The sequence below is a fragment of the Chlamydomonas reinhardtii genome, chromosome 16 (assembly GCF_000002595.2).
Source record: "Chlamydomonas reinhardtii strain CC-503 cw92 mt+ chromosome 16, whole genome shotgun sequence".
In the NCBI taxonomy this organism is placed as follows: domain Eukaryota; kingdom Viridiplantae; phylum Chlorophyta; class Chlorophyceae; order Chlamydomonadales; family Chlamydomonadaceae; genus Chlamydomonas; species Chlamydomonas reinhardtii.
Window position 1 is genome coordinate 5047941 of NC_057019.1, and position 21642 is coordinate 5069582.

General features: G+C 63.9%; 5 protein-coding genes across 7 annotated transcripts; 1 reads left to right on the plus strand and 4 right to left on the minus strand.

Annotated features, from left to right (window-relative positions):
* Positions 1–1572: 1572 nt before the first annotated feature.
* CHLRE_16g684400v5 (uncharacterized protein) lies at positions 1573–9095 on the minus strand. 2 transcript variants are annotated; one of them, XM_043071515.1, is made up of 8 exons: positions 8925–9095; positions 8250–8303; positions 7918–7986; positions 7564–7710; positions 7326–7424; positions 6979–7167; positions 6744–6808; positions 1573–6561 (listed from the first exon to the last, which is right to left on the minus strand). In XM_043071515.1, the coding sequence occupies exons 1-8, from the start codon at positions 8931–8933 to the stop codon at positions 3060–3062; spliced, it is 4134 nt and encodes a 1377-aa protein (XP_042915953.1). In that variant the 5' UTR covers positions 8934–9095; the 3' UTR covers positions 1573–3059. The 2 variants fall into 2 exon arrangements, with proteins under 2 accessions (XP_042915953.1, XP_001691922.2); XM_001691870.2 differs by having other exon boundaries at positions 8397–9095.
* A 124-nt stretch (positions 9096–9219) lies between these two features.
* CHLRE_16g684350v5 (uncharacterized protein) lies at positions 9220–12115 on the minus strand. Its single transcript, XM_001691869.2, has 6 exons — positions 11793–12115; positions 11280–11515; positions 11051–11063; positions 10647–10927; positions 10315–10476; positions 9220–10174 (listed from the first exon to the last, which is right to left on the minus strand). Exons 1-6 carry the CDS (start codon positions 11794–11796, stop codon positions 9983–9985), a joined length of 888 nt encoding a protein of 295 aa, XP_001691921.2. The 5' UTR covers positions 11797–12115; the 3' UTR covers positions 9220–9982.
* A 169-nt stretch (positions 12116–12284) lies between these two features.
* On the minus strand, positions 12285–14355 carry CHLRE_16g684300v5 (uncharacterized protein). The gene is made up of 5 exons (XM_001691868.2): positions 14194–14355; positions 13965–14110; positions 13723–13860; positions 13425–13514; positions 12285–13198 (listed from the first exon to the last, which is right to left on the minus strand). The coding sequence occupies exons 1-5, from the start codon at positions 14204–14206 to the stop codon at positions 13058–13060; spliced, it is 528 nt and encodes a 175-aa protein (XP_001691920.2). The 5' UTR covers positions 14207–14355; the 3' UTR covers positions 12285–13057.
* A 110-nt stretch (positions 14356–14465) lies between these two features.
* Positions 14466–20237, plus strand: CHLRE_16g684250v5 (uncharacterized protein). The gene is made up of 7 exons (XM_043071513.1): positions 14466–14604; positions 14741–17609; positions 17818–18016; positions 18294–18503; positions 18709–18784; positions 18986–19155; positions 19364–20237. Exons 1-7 carry the CDS (start codon positions 14595–14597, stop codon positions 19535–19537), a joined length of 3708 nt encoding a protein of 1235 aa, XP_042915954.1. The 5' UTR covers positions 14466–14594; the 3' UTR covers positions 19538–20237.
* Positions 20238–20249: 12 nt separating this feature from the next.
* On the minus strand, positions 20250–21485 carry CHLRE_16g684200v5 (uncharacterized protein). 2 transcript variants are annotated; one of them, XM_043071511.1, is made up of 2 exons: positions 20754–21485; positions 20250–20570 (listed from the first exon to the last, which is right to left on the minus strand). In XM_043071511.1, the coding sequence occupies exons 1-2, from the start codon at positions 21454–21456 to the stop codon at positions 20356–20358; spliced, it is 918 nt and encodes a 305-aa protein (XP_042915956.1). In that variant the 5' UTR covers positions 21457–21485; the 3' UTR covers positions 20250–20355. The 2 variants fall into 2 exon arrangements, with proteins under 2 accessions (XP_042915956.1, XP_042915955.1); XM_043071512.1 differs by having other exon boundaries at positions 20754–21315.
* Positions 21486–21642: the final 157 nt, after the last annotated feature.

Below are 21642 nucleotides of genomic sequence, written 5' to 3' on the forward strand. Positions count from 1 at the left end.
TAACCTTTTGCGGGCCCGCGCTCCCCATTACTGCGATCATGGCATGCGAGGCTAAAGGGCTTGCGTGCCGCGGTGGCACGCACCGCATGCACCAGTAGTACGGACGCCCTGCTCAGGAGGGGGCGGGGTAGGAACAACCTTTTTGACCCCATTATTGACATGCTTGAAACCCCATGCCACAAAACCCCAGGACCCCCCGACTGACCGACCGACCAACACCCCCAAGGGCCAAAACCCTCTCAGAACCCCTTGGCCTTTGTCAGTTTGGTGCCAATCGGCTGCTCTCGATGAGCTCCATCGCTATGTAACACGATCCGCCTTGGGAACACGTTTTGACCGACTGATGGACATGTGGACGTGTGCACCCGTGTGCTGACAAGTTTCCTGATAGGCTGTTATACTATGCAACGGCGTATATCAATGTTACTTGGTGATACGAAATGTGCTGACATGTTCACCCATGCAAAACCCGGTCGGCACCGGCCTGTCCCCGGCCAGCTCCCCAGGCGTCTCCCGACATGCCGACATGCCGCGCCCCATCCTATGCACATGTTAAGGCAGGGGTATAAGGTATGCACGCATCAGTGTGCTGCGCCCATTGCGCCGCGCGCTGCAGGACAGAAGCGCTAGGAACAAAACCTGGCATGAACCATGACGAACCTTTGCAAAACCTCTTGGGAACCCCGACTGACCGACCGAGGGGCCATAACGTTGCACCCAGAAACCCATTTTCGCTCTTGAAAGCAGATTCGTAGTTTTGTCGCTAAGCTCTACATATTTGAAGCATGGGGTCTGTTTTGGAAGATTCAATCCCCTGTCAAAAACCTCCCCTCTGCCCGTGCCTCTGCCGTGCTCTAGACCTCAGGGCCGTGCCTTGGGCTAGTGGGCTCTGCATGGTAGAGTGAGCAAGCGCTAGCAAGCGCGAGGGGTATCGTGCTGCAAGCTCGGTAGGACAAAAGTGGCACCAGTGTAGCGGAAAATAAGTGCGCTCTGTTGCACTCTTGACCCACATCCTTGCATGTGCCGCAGTGTGCCGCGCATGAGTGCGGTTTTCGCGGCGATGCATGCAGCCAGGTGCAGCATGGTCCGGAAATGATGGCTCAAGTAAGCCCAAAGCATGGCACTGCAATATGGGCAACCTTGGGCACCCTCGCACTGCTGCGACTGGGGACTGCAACGCACTTTCCAGTGAAGGTACCCGAATTTGCGGGGCGGAGGGAGCAGTCAGTCATCAAATTGCGCAGGCTGGCAGCCATGGGCTGGCATCCCTGCTGGCAGCCGTGGCAGGGACACGAGGAGGAGAGCGTGGTGCGCTGTGGTGCCATCGGGAAAGTGGCACCGGCACGCGGGTTGAGACTGGTAGCTGTACGATGAGGGGTCAGGTGGAGGTCACACCTCAGGGTGCACCAGCACTCCGCCAGGCAACAGCAGCGGACGGCTGCATGGACAACAGCTGGTAGGATAGTGTTTGGAACGTGTACGCTAGCAACTAGCTGTGACTGGCTGTGCTTGGCCGCTCACCTGCAGATGGAGGCAACCAAGCGACGGAAGAAGATGACGTACAGGTCCCAACTTGATAGATGATTACTGGTAGGCATCAGACAAAAATCCCATGGCATATTGTGGCGCTTTCATGGGAGCAGCGCATACCAGCCCAAGGCGCAGACTCCACAGAGTACGTCCTTCACTCGGCCCCACGTCACGAAGCTCCCTGCCCATGTTCCCTTCCCATCTCATGCCTAAGACATTGCTTCTCAAGCCAACACTGCAGCGGCTGCCGCCCCTGGGCAAACTGTAAAAGATTCCCGCCTCGCACAGACCGCACCGCCTGCACCCATTGCCAACTAGAACCCGAGCCCCCCCACACACACGTTCCGGCCAACGTGCGTGGGGGTCACTGTTGGCACGCCCCCCAGATCTAAAGCTGGACGACCACACTTGTGGTTGCACGCAAGCTCGTGACCTGCGTCATGTACCCCAAATATCTCCGGCCTTTGATGCAGGGCTTAGCTCCTTCACCAAGCATACTGCGCATCTCCATTTGCAAGGCTGCTCAGACTTCTCTGGCTCCATTCACACTCCAGCGCAATGAGCTGCTCGCAGCTGTCCATGTTAGGACATTCCCTGTCTGTAGCGCCCATCAGCGATAATCGGTCAACTGGTGAAGCATTAAACAACATCATCATGGCACGTATACGACTCGACCGTCATCTTGCATTGCAAGACCGTGCGAGCATCTGTCTGCGTCGTACAAACCGCAGCAAGGTTCCTTTCAGCCTCCAGGCGTACTCGTCCGAAGTACAGCGACATCTCCATATGCTCTGGTGCTCTTTCTCAACAACCTTAGCCCCAGGGCTAAAATGCTGCGGTCTCCCCTAATCATGAATGCTAATGCAACAAACGGACAGTACGTACTGCTGCCCCTGTTCACGTCGGCACGACCAATTAGCCATACCGCGCAAAATCCGGACCTGGTTGCACGAGAGCCCACTGCGACCGGGAACATTTAAACTCACCCATCCATGGAACAGCCCCCCATTCACACTTCCACGGGCCGCATCATTACAGCCATGTTCATATGGAATAAATGGGATCAACTTGATAGTTGACGCCTCCCGTCTGGGGCCGCAAGCGTCTACCTCATCTCCCGCTCCGCCCAAAAACACTCCTAAAACGTGACCTTCGTTAATTGAAGTATCCCCATGCCCACCCTTAGGCAAGCCTGGTGTGTGTGCACAACTCTACCGCGAACACACACGGTCATGTCGAAACCCATGTTCCATGTCCGGCTACTGCATTCACGTCCAAGGCAAAGCAAATACCCAGTATATCATTGTACCTCATTGCATATGCAATGTCGCATTCATATCAGAAGAAGAAACAAGTGCACAGCCTGAACCCTGAGCTCCGTACCTAAGCATTACCGTACGGTCAAGTGGGTCCGGCCCGCCACACCCAAAAACACACTGCTATCCCCAACCGGGGCCCGAGGCCCGACGCCGTGTCAAATCTGCCAACACGTACCATCCGACAAGCGGCGGCCTGTCTCACATGTTGCTTCAAATTTGGTCATTGCGAAAGCGGCCACAGCCGAAGAGACGGGCAAGCAGCCCTGGCCGCTGCTTGCTGTCATGTGCGCCCTGGCGGCGTCCACCCGGGGATGCCGTGCGCGCAGGCAAGGGATGCTGCGTGGTGGCAGACTGCTGCAGGTGCGCCATGCCCGCTGCCGTGTCCTTTGAGCCAGCCAGACGCACGCATCCATCCGAGTTGTCCAGCACATGTTTGGCTCTGCACCCCGCGCCCATAGCTTCACCGGCAGCTGACGCATCCGCTGCTGCCGCGTATGCTAGCTCGTTCTCTTCCTCGGTAATCGCGTGGGGCACGTAGGCACCATTGGCGGCCCCGCCGCCCGCCGTGAGCAGGCTAGCGCTGGGGAAGCGTGCCACTGCCGACGCCGAAGCGGTAAGGCCGCAATCTGCAGGGGCGCCGCCGCCATCGCCGCCTCCAGTAGCCAGCATTGCGTCAAGCGACACGGCGCCGGCCTGTGCCATTGCGACGGTGGCGGAGGCGGCGCTGTCGAAGCAGGCCGTGGACGCAGCTGCCGCGGCGTTGCTGCTGCAGCCCACGGCTTGGAGCACCTGCCAGGACAAGCCGAGTGCACGACGCACGGCGCCCGAGTCGGTCGCTGTGCCCATCGGCGTGCCGCTGGGAAAGGCCGAGGCGGAGGCTCCCGCCTGAGGGGTGCCGGCGGTGGGCGCGATGTCCGCGTCCCCAGAGGGGTAATCGCACAGGTTGGAGCTGACGGCGTTTGCGAGGCGGCTTGTGCCGTGCGGCACATGCCCTGCGGCGGTGGCAGCACGCTGCTGCTGGGACGACGACCGCAGGAGAAGGGCCATTGCTGCTGCAGCCACGCTGGCGGGGCCTTTGCTGCTGGCATCAGCGGCGCTGGCACCAGTGTACGTGACAGGGGTGGCGTGGGCTCCCGGTACGCTGGCTGCAGGAAAGCTGGGCAGCACGGCGCTCGCGGCGCGGCGCGTGCGGGACGGCGAATCGCTGCTTGCGGCCAGCACCAGGCCGTAAAGCATGGGCGGCGACTGTGCGACGGCGCCGCCGACTGTGGACCCGTTTCTCTGCAGCTGTGCCTGCAGCTGCTGCGCCTTAGCCGGCTGCTGCGGCGTGGTCACCAGGCCCACAAGTGGCGAGGATGTCGCTCCAGCCGATGCGTTCGCCATTGCGTACGCGGAGCAAAAGCCGCCGGCGCCGTCCACTGAGCTGTCATGGCCCGCAGATGACACGTCCAGGGCGCCCGAGGGCATCGCGTGGCACTGCGACATCCGCGACATGCTGCGGACAAAGGACGCCTGCGAGCGGCTGTTGTGGCGGCCCAGGCCCGCGGCAGCATTGACCAACGACGCGACGGCGCCCGCGCCTGACGTGTGCAGGGACGGCGTATCCGCAGCTGGCTCGTCGCCCAGCGTGGGCACGGGCATGAAGCCGGGGCTGCCGCCCGTTGTGCGGTACGGCAGCAGCCGCCAGCTGCGACGCATAATGGCGGCGGAAGTGACATTTCGGGTGCCAGTGGCGGCTGCGCCGCCGCTGCCGCCAACGCGCGCGGCGCCGGCTCCAGGAGTGACAGCCCTGGCCCAAATGTTGCTGCTTGTGCTGGCGCCGCTGACCGTTTGGTCGGGCTGGTTGGTATTTGCCGGCCATGACAGCTGGTCTGCAAACTCCACCGACGCGCGACCCGCCCGCCGCCACGCCCTGTTCGCGGCCGCCGCCGGGGCATGCCGCTGCGCCGCCTGCTGCTGCATCTGTATGTGGGCCTGCAGCTGCCCCGCTGAGGCCCCATTCGCCAACGACACGCCATAACCATCCCCGCTCGCTCCTCCATCTCCTCCCCAAACGCCAGCGGCCGCCACCGCTGCAGCCGCAGCCGCACTGCCCGTCATGTCCAGCTCCAGAGTGCTGCTGCGTGACAGCATCCCGTAGGTCAGGACCGGCGGCACCGCGCCCGCCGGCGCACGGCAGTGCGGCATCAGCTGCCGCAAGCGCACGGCGGCACTGGGCGTGGCCGGCGGCGGTGCGCCTACTGGCGTCATCACAGCTGGCAGCAGCCGATGCATTGCCACCGACGTGGTGGGCGATATGAACATTTCCACGGTATTGGAGGGCAGGTCCAGCATGCGCGCTGTGGTGTGGCTGCGCGGCGTGCTGTCACCGCCGACTGCGCCTGCGACGCCTGGGGCGGCGGCGCCTGCGGCACCCGCCGCAGCGCCACCCAGAGTGTCAGCAACCACGAGCGTGAACGGCGACGACGCCTCCACTGCAACTGGTTGCGGCGGAGGCAGCGGTGCTGGCAGCGGTGATGGGAACAGGCTAGAGCTAGTGACAAGCGTGACGGCCGCCTGTGGCCGCTGCAGCTCGCGCTCAGTCCTGGATTGCCGGGGCGACGCGTCCTCCGGCGACGCGTCCGCCACCGGTGCCGGCGCGCGCGCCCGCGCCGGCTGCGCGGGCTGCGGCCCCGCCGCACCTGATGCCAAGGTGCTCACGCTGGTGAGGTCGGGCATACACACAACGCGTGGGGGCGGCTCCGCTGAGGGAGCGGCGGCCGCCTGCTCCGCTGCCTGAGATGCTGGCACCGATGTCACACCACTGCCCTGTGAGTTGGCAGGCGCTGGCATAGCGGCGGGATTCATGCTCGCGAGGTCGCGGGTGCTGAGGCTCGAGCCAGTCATCGGCGCGCTTGGCTGGTCCCGGCCGCACGCAGCAGTTGCCTTCACCGAGATCACCACGCTGGTTGCAGGCTTGAGCCCTGCTGCTGTGCCCTGAGCAGGTGCAGCGGCCAGCTGCGCCGGCGCCGTAGGGGGCACCGCTGTCGACGCGCGGTCAGTCCCCGGGCAGCAAGCGACGGCCGAGAGGCTCATGGCCTGGGCCTCACTTGCAGTACGGGTGGTAGTCATGGGTGCCGCCACGCTGCTCGAGGCCGTCTGGCCCCCAGCACCGCCGGCCGCCGCCTTGTCCGTGCCGCTGGACTTGGCAGCTGCGCCCGCTACCGCGCCGCATGCCGCCGGCGCGGCCGCCGCACCCTTGGCCTCCACCTGCACGACGTCCTTGCGAGCCGCCGCCGCGGGCGCGGCCACAGCCACGGCCGCCGGCTGCGCCGCCGGCTTTGCGATGGTAGCCTCAGCCGCCGCTATCTGCACGGCGGCGGCGTCACGTGCGGCCGCCATTGCCTCCATGGAGGCCTTGGGCAGGGCACGGCTGCGCGGCACGATGTCCCAAAAGTACGGCATCTGCATCAGCTCCTTGGCGCTGGGCCGGCGGGCCGGGTCCACCTGAAGACAGGCGGCCAGGAACTCAAACAGTCGGGCCTCGACCGGCAGGCGCTCGCGCAGGGTGCGGTTCGGCGGCCGCCGCTGCTGCGCCGCCAGCGGGCTCAGAGTTCGGTCCGACATCATCTGCGCCGCTAACGAGGGCGGCAGCGGTCCCGTGGCGCGCATGATCCGGGCCAGCTGGTCGATGGTGGACGTGCCAGGGAACAGGGCCGAACCCACCGCCAGCCTGCTCGTAACGAAGGCAGTGGAAGGGAGCGTCCGGGCGTCAGTGGTGCGGTGGCCGTGCGTGGGTTCGAGACCGTGCCGCCACGCCCTCGCGCAGCTACGCGATTGGATACCGTACCCTCTCAGCCGACAAGGCAGTGCATGGCCCGAGCCCCAAGCCCCAAGCCCCAACGCGCGACTCACTCGGCAATGGTGCAGCCCACGCTCCAGCAGTCGCTGTTGAAGCTGTACTTGCCACGCACCAGGATCTGCGACCGCAGGCCCCGCGTGCGGAGGTTAGCGTGCGGTGTCCGCAGGTGCAACGCTCACCCACCCGAGACACGGCCCACCGCGCTGGATCAGCTGCCACCGAACCACCTCATGCGCCCCAGCAAGCCACACCTTGACAAGAACCATCAAAACCGAAATCGGCACCCACCTCTGGCGCACGGAACCACCGCGTGGCCACGTAGGAGGACAACGCCTCGTGCGGCTGCCAGCTGCGGGCAAAGCCAAAGTCCGCCAGCCGGATGTGCACGTCGGCGCCGTTGAGGCCCACGCCCGCCGCGCCGCCGGTGCCGTCGCCCACCAGCAAGATGTTGCCGGGCTTGACGTCACGGTGGATAATCTGGGTGCGTGCGGATGCACGCGCGAGGGTTGTGGTGGGCGGTGGTGGGCGCGCGGTCAGCAGGACTCTGAAATACGCCCGGGCTTGGAGACAACGCGCCCCGACAGACCGCCAGTCACACGAACGCGCCTTGCACATACTCGGTTGGACACACGCACCTGGTGTTCGTGTATGTGCGCCAGCGCCTGCAGCAACTGCCACGCCACCTGGCGCAGCATGGGCCCCGGCAGGATATACTTGGCGTAGTTCTCCGCCTCCTGCCGGAGCGCGAGTGTGCGGCATACCATACAGCTCAGTCAGTAAGTCAAGCTGACAGGGGCAGCCTGGAGGGGCCTTGGGAAGTCAACAGCTGAAGGTTCCCGTCCGCCCTTCACGCGTTGCCCCGCGATCGCGCACCTCATGCATGCTGCGCCCCTCGCAGCTGAAGACCAGGAACACGCGGCCGCTGCCCGAGCTCTTGAACGCATCCTTCAACTCCACAATGTGCGGGTGCTTTGGCAGCTTTTGCAGCGTGCGTACCTCGCGCATGGTAAGCCGCATGACCTGTGCACCGGCGCCCACCCACACAGGCACGTCAGCAGTTTCGACACCAGCGTAAACACGTGATGGGGAGTTTAACGCTGTATCGCAGGAATGCCGGTGACCAAGGATACTGATGCCATACACGCCTCTGCGATGCTGGGCAGCTGGGCCAGCCGCGTGGCCCCGCACTCAGAACTGACTGGTGCAGCTGTGGTGCTTGGAACTCACCGCGGGCTCCTGATGTGCGAGGTTGATGACCTTGAGCGCACACAGGCTGCCCGTGTCGCGATCCAGGCACTACAGGGATAGAGGAGGGGAGGCGTGTTCATGAGTGTGTCTCTCACCCCACGATTCTCACGGAGGCGACGTATTTCCATGTCTCATTGGCGCCTGGGTTGGGCGTAACTTGTTTCTCGGGACCCAGCTATATCAGCCACGGGGCTACGCCAACCTGCCTCTTACCCTGTCCCGTCGCACCCAAGGTCACACCGCCAATTCCCACGGGGCACCGCTGTTCCCAAGGTCCCCGCTTCACACTGCTGCCAGCCTGTTCCACATACCTTATACACGCAGCCATAGGCGCCGGAACCCAGCGGAGCGATGACCGCGTACCTCTGTGTGGATGGGTATTCGCAGGCAGAGCCGTGAGTGTACCTCAAGGGCTGAATTGGGCGGACGCCCGAACAGAAACCAGCATGTCACGGCGCCATATTTTGAAGCCCCGGAGGACTTCTCCACAGCGTGGTCTTTAATCTTCAGTGCTTGTCGCGGTCGCGTAAAGTTTGGGGCAGTTGAGCGGGTGTTGACAGCGGGCTCGGCAAGTTTCTCAACTGGTGTTCGCAATGCAAGATATGCTTGGAACACAATATAGAGTGTGGCCAGGGAAAGGCCACAGCAGCGCAAGCAGCCCGGCAGGGCTGGCGACAAGCAAAAGCGACGAGGGCCATCCTCGGTGACACCCGTGGGTGGAAATGTTTATCTAGATGATAAGCAGTCCTATTGCAAATGTATGCACGCCGGGTCTGTGCATAGGTGCCGCTGACAAACGCTTCGCCCACGCTCGTCAATACGCGCTTAGCACAGGTGCGATGCAAATATCATTATCATAATATTTGGCAATATTTGGCATATTTGGCAATATTTGGCAAATCTAGAATGAAACCTGACGGGGAGGTCGACGCCTTGGCCCTGGACCCTTCTGTCGAAAACGCCCCCACCTTTGCTCCCCAACGCACCTCCTTCATTGCGTCCGACTCAAGCAGATTATTCCTTGTAAAAAACGCAACAGCGAGTCCCTCGATAGCAGTCAGTGACGACACATTGTAATTAGAAGCGCAGAACAGCGTTAGCTGGCTTTGTGCATGGCGAAATCTTGTGCATGCGTTGAACTCTGAATCGTTATTGACTGGAACTCCAGTGTTCTTAGGTCGAAAAAATGAACGAAGAGCGGGGGATGTATGTGTCATGCACGCATTGTGGTTTCGCGGCCATGAATTCTTGGGACTGCCGGCGTTTTCGTATGAGGTGGTTCTTTATATTTGAAAGCACCTTGGTAGCGTTTTGCTATCCAGGTTATGCCTTGATCGAGGAAGTACCACTCAAAGGACCACTCACAAGTTGCAGAAGCTCGTCGCGGAAAACGCAGCTTATCATTTGGAAATTTGCTGCGGACTCAAAGCCTGCACTGGACAGTTCAATGCTACAAAACCGCCCAGGAGTGAAGAACCGTGTGCTTACTACCCACGCACGCTACCCACGTTACTACGCCGCCACTGCACTGCGGGCACCTTTGATAGAGGTTAGCCTAGGTTACTGCTGTCGCAAAACTCGCCTCGACTCAGAGCCCCAGCAGCCCACGTTCCGGCGAGGCATGTGACATGCTGCCTGACGCGCCCCAGCAAAGCGTTTCTGGAGTGCATGCCCCTTCTGGCCTTCTCAGCGTGCTTACGCACTCTGATGAGTGATGACCCTTGATCTCCCACCCGTATTGCAGGGCGGCAGCCCCATGCGCATATTGCATCGCAACGAGGTGGTGTATCGTATCTACCCTTGTGCCTGATGCGGGCAAAGTAAGCACATAGCAGCAGGCACGGAGCCAACCCTACCGCCACCGTCGCCGCCGCCCACGCGCACATATATCATTCGACGCTGCGTTGCTCAATCTACTCGTGTCATGCGCCCTGTGCTCTGCTCGTGCACCTCCCGCGCGACTTCTGCTGTGCTCCGGTAGCCTGGGCGCATGCCGCAATGCGCCCAGGCGCCAGCTCAGATACCGCACACCTAGCCTTCTCCTTTACTGCTGCGGCTTGGTCGCCTGCTGCTCTCCCGGGTGCGCCACTGCGTCGAACACCGCCGAGTAGTCGGTGTTGGCCAGGCCGCGGTCCACAGTGTCCTGCACCACGCCCTTCAGCGCCGCCAGCAGGCGCGTGTCCAGACCCGCAGCCGCAGCCTCCATCTCAAACAGACGCACGTCCTTCAGCAGGTGCTGCGGGTGGGGAGACGAGGGGACCAAGGTGCGGGCACGGTTGAGCTTATCCGCAGTTGATGTCGCTGGCTAAGTTTACAATGCGTGGACATAAGAGCTCGACAGGTTGCATGCCTCTGCGCGTCTCGTTGTCCACACACCTTTGTGGGGAAGTTTGCGGCGCCGTAGTCCCGGTCCAGCATCTTTTGCAGCTTTTTGTCGTAGGTGGGTGCGTACAGTGCGGAGGCGCGCAGGATGCTCATGAACTTGTCCACGTCAGCGCCACTGCGCTGCACCAGGCCCAGGCTGGTGGAGAAGCCCACCTGCAAGGGTAGGTGGGACAAGGCGGCAGGGGGCGCAGAGGCAGGAGTCGGGCAACCGGGGCATCGACACAAACAGCAACCCCGTTTCAGCCTGGCCATAATCCCCAAACCTCCAAGCGCCCAACTGTTCGGCTCCTCCTTATCTTCCCCCCTCCTACCCTTCCTCTCACCGTGAGCGATGCAATGAGCTGGTTGAGCGCCAGCTTGACCGCCGCGCCCGTGCCCACCGGCCCGATGAAGTGGATGTTGGACTCCTGGCCCAGCGCGCGCAGCAGCGGCCACACGGTGTCGTGGTGCGGGCTGCCGGGCTCCCGGGGGTCGGCCTCCGCGCCCACCATCACCAGCAGGGTGCCCTTCTCCGCCTCAGGCTGGCTGCCCAGCACCGGGGCCTCCACGTAAGAGCCGCCCGCTGCTAGGATGTCAGCTGCCAGGGCTGCCGATTCCTTGGGACCTGCCGGACCACGGGCACACGGTGCCCACTCACAACTACACTTTGAGTTTGAGTCTTCCCCTCAGCATACACATGTATACACAACCCACACACATTCGTACCGTGTTGCCGCCCCGCACTTACCGATGGTGCCCATCTGTGTAATGCCAACAGCAAGGGCACGGCATGCAAGAGCAATCAGGTTAGCATGCTGCACATCTCCGCATGGCCGTACACCTGAACAGCATTCCCTCATGCTTGTTCCCCTGCCCTCTGCCTTAATCTCCATGCCTACCGGCAGCCTCCCGAAGGTCCCGGCCGTCCCACCCCGCCGCGACCCGTCGGCGTCCCCGCCCACCGTGCGCGACCTCACCTGCAGCACTGTCTTGCCCTTCAGCAGCGGCCGCACGGCATCACACAGGATGGTCTCCCGAATAGTGGCCGCGTCTGACAGCGTCAGCAGCAGCACGTCAGAGGCGGTGGCGGCGGCCGCCACCGAGCCGGCAACCGAGATACCTGCCTCAGGCAGCGAGGCGGTCTTATCCGCGGAGCGGTTCCACGCGGAGACGTGTGCGCCCTGGGACGCCAGCCGCCGAGCGATCTTGTTGCCTGTGGAGTAGGGGCGGCGTTGTGTTGTGTTTGGTGCGTGCATGGAGGGAGCGAATGCCTGTCGCTCGTTGTGTGTGGAAGCGGGACGGCGGGAAGGCGGCAGGCTCCGGCAAGGTGTCTGGCACCCGCTTGGTGGCGCCTAGTTACCCCCCGCCCGCTGTGACTTTTGGACGCCCCCTATTATCCATCTCTGATTCCTTTGTGCCGCTATTGGTTTATCACTTGAAGCGGCTAGGCGCAGGCACACACCCAAGCCACGCGAAGGATGCTGCCTTACCCATCAGGCCAACGCCAACGACCGCGACCCTCACGCCATGCGCAATGCCCTGGCTGGTAGTGGTAGCGTCCGCAGTTTGGACGGCCTGAGCGCGACTTTGCAATGCGAGCGAGCGCCCCGCGCTTGCGCGCTGCGAGCTCCTCGACGCGACGGGGCTAGAACTAGAACTAGAGCATGTTGCGCTTGTCAGCTTAGCCACAATGACTGGCATAGTAGGCACGAAAGCGCGACGCTGCGCGCATGAGCTGCGCGACGCTGCAACATTACAGTTGCCCAGCGCGTGCTTGGAGCTGAGGGCCTGCATTATCGCTGATGTGCTATCCAGAATGCTGACAATCTGTAGGCATTTGGGTTTGTTATCAAGCCTCGCGCGCACGTGCCATTCGGGTTTGTGCTTGTCTCGAAGTCCCTGCCTGTCCCCGCTGCCCCCGGCATTGCTCGCGGTATGCGTACGCACCTCCCGCACTACCAGCACGGCCGCAACCGGACCATTGAAGGCATGGATATTGCACACCACTCACGTCCATCAGTCCAGTCCAGAATGCAACTCCTCCGGTGGCCAACCCTAGCCAGTCACCAATGGTCCCAGACCCTGAGCTGTGCATCCTTAGTGCACGGTCGCTACCCTTGTCTCAATGTCTCACTACGCTCATTCCCTAATCTCTAACCCCCATTGCCAGCCCCCCACACTGAGCCATAGCACAGCTCCTCTGCATGTCCACTGGCCAGGCAGCGCCCTCGTGGCGCACACGCACTGTACTGAACGCACACCAAAGCGGTCAGCCATAGCAATCCTCTGCATGGAATTGCATCAGCCCCCGGCACTCCCATGGTCCAACCCTGAGGCCCAACGTCCGTCAAAAATCGCGGCAGCTCCCCTGCAAGGCAGCTGGCAGGTCGCGATGCATGCAACCGGCATGCCATCTCTTGACTCGGTGAGTCGTCTGCAGGATGGCAGCCGTGGCAGCTCAGGCAGCTTCAGCCCAACTCCGGTACTAGCACTGGCATCTTCGCACTCGTGCATTTCCAATTCACCAGTTGCCTGCGGGCCGGCAGCTGCGCGCCTCCTTCAACTCCAAGGTGTCCAGGATGCGCGCCAGATGAGCTGACCAACATGCGCTGTACACACACGCACACGCGCTGCATTTGCTCGCGGCCGCCTGGGCCACTGCACGCTGCTCGCAGCGCACGCACCGATCCGCCGCCACTAATTGGCAACAAGCTCACCGCTCGGCATGCAGAAGCACTACACGGTGGGGGGCTCCTTACAGGATCATGGTGCGGGACAGGTGGACCAGCTGGTTGCGAACAAAGTTCAGGATGAAGAAGCCGATCATGGGCGACACGTCGATGCCGCCGAAGGACGGCAGGATGCCGCGGAAGGTGTTGAGGAACGGGTCGGTGAACTGCGAGGAGGAGGGGAGGTTCAGCAGCCACGCCGGCAGTGGGCTAATCGACGCAACAAGGTGCTACGTGGACGAAGTGCCGTGGCGGAGCGTCAGCACGGCAACGCGCGGAAGGCAGGTCTGTCCGTGCCCATACCCATACCCCTGCCCCTGCTGCTGCCGTTGCCAACCCTCTGCAACCGAACGTTCGCCAGACCCTGCCCCCAAGTCCGCTGCCGCGCCGCACCTGGCGCAGGGTGGCGAAGGGCTCGTTGTACCAGTTGATGTTGCGGAACCACGTCAGGATCACACGCAGCGTCAGCACAAGCAGGTAAATCTGCAGTTCACGGCACATTGTATAGTGTTATGTTGTGGGCCTGTAAGCCGGTGTGGTGACGCGCTGGGCGCGCGTGCCCTTCCTGTTGCGTCGGTTTGGGCAGCTGGGCGGCGTGTACCTTCCCTCTCCCCGAGGCACTACTCTGGCATTTGACCCGTCGCCAAGCTTTCCAACGTGCTTTAAAGTCTCCGTGAGCAGCAGTACTCACATCCAGGACCTTCGCGATGGCGCCATAGATCTCTGCAGTCGCGGCGGCCTGTGAAGCTGGCTGGGCCACCGCGCTGGCGAAGGGCAGCACGGCGCCGGCCATCCAGCAAACACTGCCCTTCAACTGCTGCTTCAGCTCCTGCATCAATAACCGCATAACCACAAGGGAAATCGTTGGCGCTAGGCGTTTGAGGCTGGTCGGGGCAGCGATTGGGTAGAGCGACCGTGCTGCATTAGGCGTACCTCAACTGGGCCGGCGTCCTTCCGCTGCTGCCACGCAGAGCCCACCGCAGCCATTACTCGTGCTTGCTGCACCAGGCGCGGGCACACTGCCGGCGCGGCGGAGCAGCGCACACCCACGGTGCGCGACCGCGCCAGAGATGGACGGGCTGCGACGCACAAGGAACATCGTTGTAATTACCATTTGCATAGTAATTGTTGCACATTGACATAGATCGGTTGTGGGATTCACCTTGAAGCTGCATTTCTTCTACCGACTTCTGAAGAACTAAGAAGTCTGTGGGTCAGTGGCAAGGGAAGGCGATGCAGAGACTACACGTGCAGCGTCTAGCGAAGCAAAATGCGACCACCGTCTGTGGGCAGGTGGGCTCGGACCGATGCCGATGTGGCCGATGACGGGATTAAGTCGCCGGTTTGCGGGAAAATGGGAGAACTATGAAAGGACGATGTGCTGTGAGCTTGGAGTTTATTAGATTAGCCAAGCATTGGAACAGGGCTCGAGTTCAACCCAAGAGCTGCAAGGAATCGATTCCTTGTCTTCAGCCTTGGCACATAGGCATGGCGTCCTCCTCGCTGATGCCTGCCATAACATCGATAACATGTCCTCTTCGAGCACCAACGTCGTCGGTTGCAATGCAAGCTGGTAAGGCCCTGTGGGCGTGTGGCCCCGGCAGCGTTTTGTGCACACGCTGCCGTTTAGGCGCGTGAGCGTCAACCAAAAGGTCAGCTATGAAGCTTGCAACACGTGTCTGTGATTGCCATGTCCCCCGCCCGCGTAGGAGCTTGTAACGCGTCTGGCCATGTGCATGCGCGCCTCGGAAAGCGGTGCAGCTTCGCGCCCGTGCTGCCAGCCGACGCGAGCAGATCTGTTTCACAACCACGCGCCTCTTACTTGGTTGTGCGCGCGGTTCATGCTGCTGGGGCTTCCGAGCAAGAAACCCTTTCCGCCACTAGCGCGGTCCACACATCCGGAACGGCCCCCGAGGTGCTGCTCTCGGCGGTGCCCCCCGCAGCGCTAGAGAGCCTGGCGGCCGCTCCCCTCACCGAGCGACAGCCACGCAAGCGCTCCACGAGGCGCAAGGCTGCAGGCGAGGATCAGCAGCAGCAGCAGCAGCAGCATCAAGATGAGGCCGCGACGCCTGGGCACGCCAGCACCTCCGCGCCAGCGGAGGTCGCAGCTGCCTCCCCCAGCGCCCCCACTTCACGGCGCCGGGGAAGGAAGTCGATGCGAGAGGAGGCGCCTCCTCCAGAGTCTCAGGCACCCCAGGAGCCGCAGCACACAGGCGAGAGCGCCGTCGCTGCTGCGGTGGCGGCAGCTTCCGCGGCCGCTGCTGCGGCGGCAGCAACTACTGCCTCGCCTGTAGCCTTGCCCCGTACCTCGCCCGCGGCCTCGCCCCGTGCCTCGACCTCGGGGACATCTTCCTCAGAGCCGCGGCCGCCGCCACCTTCACGCACCCAGCGCAGGAGCTCCGCGGATGGCAATGGGTCAGCTGCAGCTGCTGAGCCCACTGCTGAGATGGAGGCGGCGCGCGAGGCGGCGCGCGAGGCGGCTCGGGAGCGCATCGCCGCACTCAAGGCCTCGCTCGTTTCTAATCTGAGAAAAAAGAACCTGGCTCCGCCGCCCGCCTCTGTAAACCTCTTGCTATCTCCGCTGGCGCCCAAAAGGCCGCCGGTGCAGCCGGCCGGCGAGGCGCCCGCCGCGCCCGCCACGTCCACAGCATCGCCCGCGCTGGCGCCCGCGGCGGGCGCGGGTCAGGAGCGTGCACAGCAGCTGCCGGCGCCGCCAGCGCCGTCGATAGGCCTGAAGCCGGAGGTACTGCCGGCACGCATGCGGCCTCGCAAGGGCCCCGCGGCGGCGGCGGCCACTGCCACGGCTGCCGCCGCGGCCGCGGCAGCAGCGGCGGCAGAAGAGCGGCGGAGTCAGCGCATGAGGGAGCGTGCTGAGCAGCAGGCAGCGATGATGCAGCGGGAGGCAGCGGCTTCGACGGCGGAGCCGGTGGCGGGGCGTGTACTAAAGACCAGGGCCACACGGAAGCGGGAGGAGCAGGAGCAGCGCGCAGCGTCGTCATCGCGGCGGCAGCGGGAGGAGCAGGTGGCAACGCAGCGGAAGGAGGCGCAGGCAGAGGCCGCGGCAGAGCGGGCGCGTGAGGTGGAGCGGCAGGCGGCGCTGCGGCGTGCAAACGCGGAGTTCGCAAGCTACGTAGAGGGCATGGCCGCAGCCGCCGCAACTGCGTCCTTGTCCCCGCCGCCTTCGTCCGCCTCTGGTGCCTCACAGGCGCCGGCTCACCACCACCAGCAGGCCGCGGAGGAGGCGAAGCTCAAGCAGCAGCGCGTTGAGGCGCGTGAGGCGCGTGAGGCACGGAAGCAGGAGGCGCGCCTGGAGCAGCAGCAGCAGCACCAGCAGCAGCAGCAGGAGAACGAGCTTCTGCAGGGGCTGGCGGAGATGTTCAGAAACTTCGCGGGGCAGAGCGACCGCATGCCGGCGCCGGTGCTGGCGGCCGCGATGGTAGGCGGCGTGGCGCGGGGCGCTGCGGTGGCGGCCTCCCGCGCCGGCCAGCGCGTAGAGCCGTCGGGGCTCTTCGGCTCCTGGTGGGGCGGCGGCAGCCGCAGCAGTGGCAGTGGTAGCAGCGCTAGCAACAGCAGCAGTAGCAGCAAGGCCAGCCAATGGGAGGCGCGCCGCCCTGTGGCGCAGCTCATTCTGAAGCCCCTGGAGCCTGCCGCCGGTGGCAGTAGCAGCGACGGCAGCAGCTTCGACTATCACCATGACGACCCCCAGGACCAGCACCACCAGCCCGCCGCGGCAGGAGAGGCAGAGGCGGTGGTACGCGGAGGCGCGCTGCACGCGCGCTCGCTGCCCACGCGCGCCACACTCCTTGGCCTGATGCGGCCACTGGCCCGCAGTCGCCTGCCCACGTTCACACGCCGCATCGGCGTCCGCTTTGAGACCATGCGCCGGCCCAAGAGGTTGCGGCTGTTGGTGAGCGAGGAGGCAGCGGCTGCCGCAGGCGCCGGCACCGACGGAGACGCACTTGCGCCGGCGGAGCTGCGCGCGCAGCGGCGGCGCTTCTACTACTACCGCATGCTTGCGCCACAGCAGCAGCAGCAGAAGCGGCAGCAGCAGCAGCAGCCCACAGATGCGTATGCGGACCGGGCGGCCGGGGCGGAGGTGGCGGCGCAGGCAGACGTAGGTGCGGCAGGCTCCGCAGGTCAGGGCGAGGGCATTGCTGAGGGCATCGATGCCCAGGGGCTGCGGGGGCGCTACCAGCTGTCAGGTCGCAACTTCCGACCGCGCCAGAAGGCGCAGTACACTGACCGCGTCAAGCAGACGTTGCGGAAGGCGGGACAGCAGGCGGCCGGCCGGGCCGGTTCTACGGCTGCTGCAGCCGCTGCTGTGTCGGCTGCGGCGGTGCAGCAGCAGCAGCAGCAGCAGCAGCAGAAGCCTGCTCGTGGGGAGGGGGAGGACCCGGAGGAGCGGGAGGCGGAGGGCGAGGAGGTGGACCCCCGTGGCGAGTACAACCCAGCGGCGGAGGTGACTAATGACGCGTACGAGCAATTGATGGGCGTGCGGCTGCCCGAGAAGGCAATGTACGGCCGGCGGGCAGAGGCGCTGGCGGCGCTGACGGCGGCGCAGGTCAAATCCCAGTGCAAGTGAGTCATACACGCATTGTCCGAGGTGTTGGTGTTGAGTTCGTTTAGGTGCATGGGTTGGGCCGGCGCGATGGCAGGGGAAAGAGCAATGTAGCAGCGTCAGGCAGCTATGCAGGGGTGGCATTGAATCCAAACGGGAACGCGTCTCGCGCACGGCAGCCATCTGACACCCCTGCTTCTGCCTGTTGCGCTGCCCCCTCCTCTCCAGGCTGTGGACGGAGGCCTGCGGCAAGGAGTATGCACTGGCGTTCCACGCACGCGAGCCGCTGCTGCTGGCGCAGCCGCCCACGGTTCTGCTGCTGTCGCTAGAACACCTGGCGACTGTGTTTGAGCTGGAGCCGGAGGCGGCGGTGGCGCTGGCGCTGCGCAGCCCCACACTCATCGGCGTGCCGCTGGCGCAGCTCAAGGTGCGTGGATGCCGTAGTTGCCGCTGTTGGATCAGGTTGATGGGTAGTGTGTACTGTATTAGCAGCAGCAGCTATGGGTCAGTGACGGCTGAGTATAGGGCCAAGCGCAAGCTGCTTTGAGGTTGCTTCTGAACAACTGAGCCATGGCCATGACACCTGCTTGCGCCAACCGTGATACCTTGCGCCAACAACCGTACACAACCCCACACACATGCGTGTGCCTGCCCTTCCCTGGTGCTCTCTATATAACATACGCACACACGCCTGCTCCCTGCAGAGCACGGTGGAGTCTGTGTCGACCTCTCTAGAGGTGGGCATGCAGGAGGCGGGCCGCATCGTGCAGCGCTGCCCCGTGCTGGTGCTGCGCGAGCCCACCTTCCCGGTGGCCCGCCGCGTGGCGCTGCTGGGCGCGCTGCTGCCGGTCAGCGGCGACAAGCTGCGGCAGGTGTTGCGGCAGCGCCCGCTGCTGCTGTCCAAGTCACTGCAGGTGCGGGCAGGCGGCCCCCGGGATTGTAGCGCGCGTGGGTTGGCGGTGGGAACGGTGCTGGTAGCCGATGCTGACGTGGGCTATATGGAGGATTGGCGCGATGTGTGCGTTCGCTATTGTTGAAAAGTGCCACCGTCGTTGTTCCCAAACCTGACCATACCCCCTCGCTCGTTTCTTATCATCGTTTTGTTGCCGTTGTGCGCAGAGCCTGGCGTCCTTCATGATGCACGCGAGTGCGGCGCTGTCGCTGCCGCTGTTCGACGTGTCACTCATGATTGCAGGTGGGGCCGCCGCCAGCGATTACGCGGGCTTGGGCGGGGCTAGCAAGGCGGTAATGGTGTGCCTCACTAAATATTAGGCACAAACCGGAAACCACCAGCATGCGTGCATTCTGCATTTAGATTGCTGCGATCATGCAGTGATGCTTATTAGCACGCGCCCAGTACCTAAGCTAGTGTCTTCGTGTGCGCGACTGCACGCAGGTGCGCCGGGTGTGACGGGCGTTAGCGCCGCGCGCCTCAGCGGCCGCTGGCAGCTGCTGCGGGATGCGGCGTCCTCCCACCCGGTGTGGCGTGAGCAGCTGGCCACGCTGTCGCCGCCGTCGCTGGGGCGGTGCCTGGTCGCGAACGAGGCGGCGCTGGGGCGGCTGCAGGTGCGCACCTGGGGCGTGAAGCGCGGACTTGCTCTGAGGCCTTGTACCAGGAGGCCTGGAGGAGGAGGCCAACGGTTGGGAAGCCCGGCGAAACAAGACGCGGCGCTGCTACCCCTGCCCCTGTCACAGAGCAAGATCAATAGCGCTTATTACTCGCTGCTAACCGGTCTTCGCTTGTCTTCATGCCTTGCCGCCGCCGCCCCTGCAGACGGTGCTGCAGCGCGGGCTGCTGGAGCAGCACGAGGACCTCACCTCCTTCAAGCGCATTCTCACCATGTCATCCAGCCGCTTTGAGGCCGCGCTGCGAGAGGCGGAAGCCAAGGCGTCCGGCCGCGCGCCCGCCAGGGCGGCGACGGCCACGGCAGCCAACGATCCGCGCTGAACGACGGCGGCGGGTCAGGAGGGTGCGGAAGCGGTGGCGGAGGCGTTGTTGACTTCATGGAGCTGGAGTGGTAGGTTGGTGAGGGCATGGGTTGCGTCACCCGGAGGGTGGTGGCACGGGCGCAGGTAGGCGTGCTCTGGGTGGATTGTGTAAAAGCGGTGAGCTGGAGAGCATGCACGGAGAATTTAGAGTTGCATGGCCATGACAAAGAGACGGCTCCCATCGGCAGTTTTACAGTGCTTGGGTGCAAGCATGGGTGCCTTATAGTTGTGGTTGCGCTGAGTGAGACGTTCTGTTTGGTCTTGTCGTGCCTGGGTGCAAGTAGGCTAGGTTCCTGAAAAGCAGTTTTGCTTTGCGGCGTGCCTGAGAAGATAACATGTATGTGCATGTGCGTGTGGTTGCGGTGCTATTCGAGCGTGAGGAGCAGAGGCGCTAAGATTTGGAGCATGAGACGCGGCTCGGAGGTATCATTGCATCATGGCAAGCGTACGCTAACAGGACATATGATGCGAACGCAGGGTGCTCCGTGTGTTTAGGCGAGATGTAGTAACAACTTGGAAGTGAGTCTGGCTGCCAGCTTCCAACGACAGCTACCCTTGTGCAGCTCATTGCGGGTCGGGTGCTGTGATTTTATTCGTATATTGTAGGACTCGCAGAACGCGTCAAGTTGCTACACCTGAAGAGAGCGAATGTAGACGTCTTTCCTCCTCCGACGCGCCTGCCCAACCTCAAACAGCAGCCACGTGCCAACTGCGCTGTGCGCAAACTGCACGTACAACGTCTCAACGTAACCGGCCCGCCACGCCGCCACCCGCTGGTCACTCTTCCTTCACCGTCCTGCTGGGTGACCCGGGTCCCGCCGCTGCGGCGGCTGCCTCCACCGCCGCCTCCGCCTGCAGCAGCTCACCGCGCCGCAGCCAGTGGCCCGCCGCGGTGCAAGCCCAGCCCGTCAGCCAGAACAGCATCACCACGTGAGCCAGCGCGGCGGCGTCGCGTGTGCCGTCACGCTGCCAGCCGGGGTCCAGTGCGAAAGCTGCGCACACAGCACGCAGAGGCCAGCCACAGCCACACAGGGGTGGAACAGCACGCGGTGGCACAGCTGTGGGTTGACATGGGGCGCTGTTGCGGTCAGTTGGTGGCAACGGACCCACTTGTCGTCACAACAGCTTGGGATTGACCCTCCCGCATCACCCTGAACGGTTGCGCTGTTGCCCACCTGGCGCGGTGTGGACGCCGCACGTGAACCAGGCTGCGCACAGGAAGAAGGCGTAGCCCTCCAGTAGGCAGCAATCAGCGGGGGTGCGCCGCCCGGGCGCCGCCGCCCACAGCAGCGCAGTCACCACGAACATGCCGGCCAGGGCGCAGCCGCCCACACCGAAGAACAGCGGCGTGCGGCGTCCCAGGCCCGGCGCGGTGGTCAGCGCAGTCAGCAGCACCAGCGCCGCGACCTTGACCGCCCACAGCGTCGCCCACTGCCTTGCGGCAGCAACAGCGCCAATGCTGCTGCCGTGGCTACTGCTACTGCCGCGGCGGCCGGAAGGGCGGCTGTAGTAGCGCAGCGCGCAAGCGGCCGAGGTCACGGTGGCTGCGGCCAGCAGCACGCTCACTGCCCAGCCCAGGAACAGGCCGCTGCGCCGCCAGTCCGCCCGCAGCAGCGGGTTGATGCCGCCGGCGGCCTTGGCGCTCTCGATCAGCGGCCAGGTCGCGACCAGCGCCCCGACCATGCCGGCGACGCCTACCCACAGCGCGGCCGCCGCCGCGGCCTCTGCGGCCGAGGTGGAAGTGGAAGCGGCGATGAACGGAGGAAATAGGCTGGATGTAGGGGCGGCAGTCGGCGCGGCGGTGTAGGGGCTCGCCAGCGCCGCGGCAGGGGCACCTTGCGGCCGCGACTTTGCAGCGTTGGGCGTGTGCTGCTGCATGATGAGTGATATGTGATTTACATGTGTTACTGATTCACGGGGCTGCAGCAGGCGCCGCGCGAAAACCAAGGGCAGGGGCTGCGGTTGGAGCCATGGGCCGGCACCCCCGCCCAGCCCCGGCCAGCGGGTTTTGCGTTCTTATTCCTGCCCCTGCCTGCCGCTGCCATTGTCTACGCCATGCAAAGC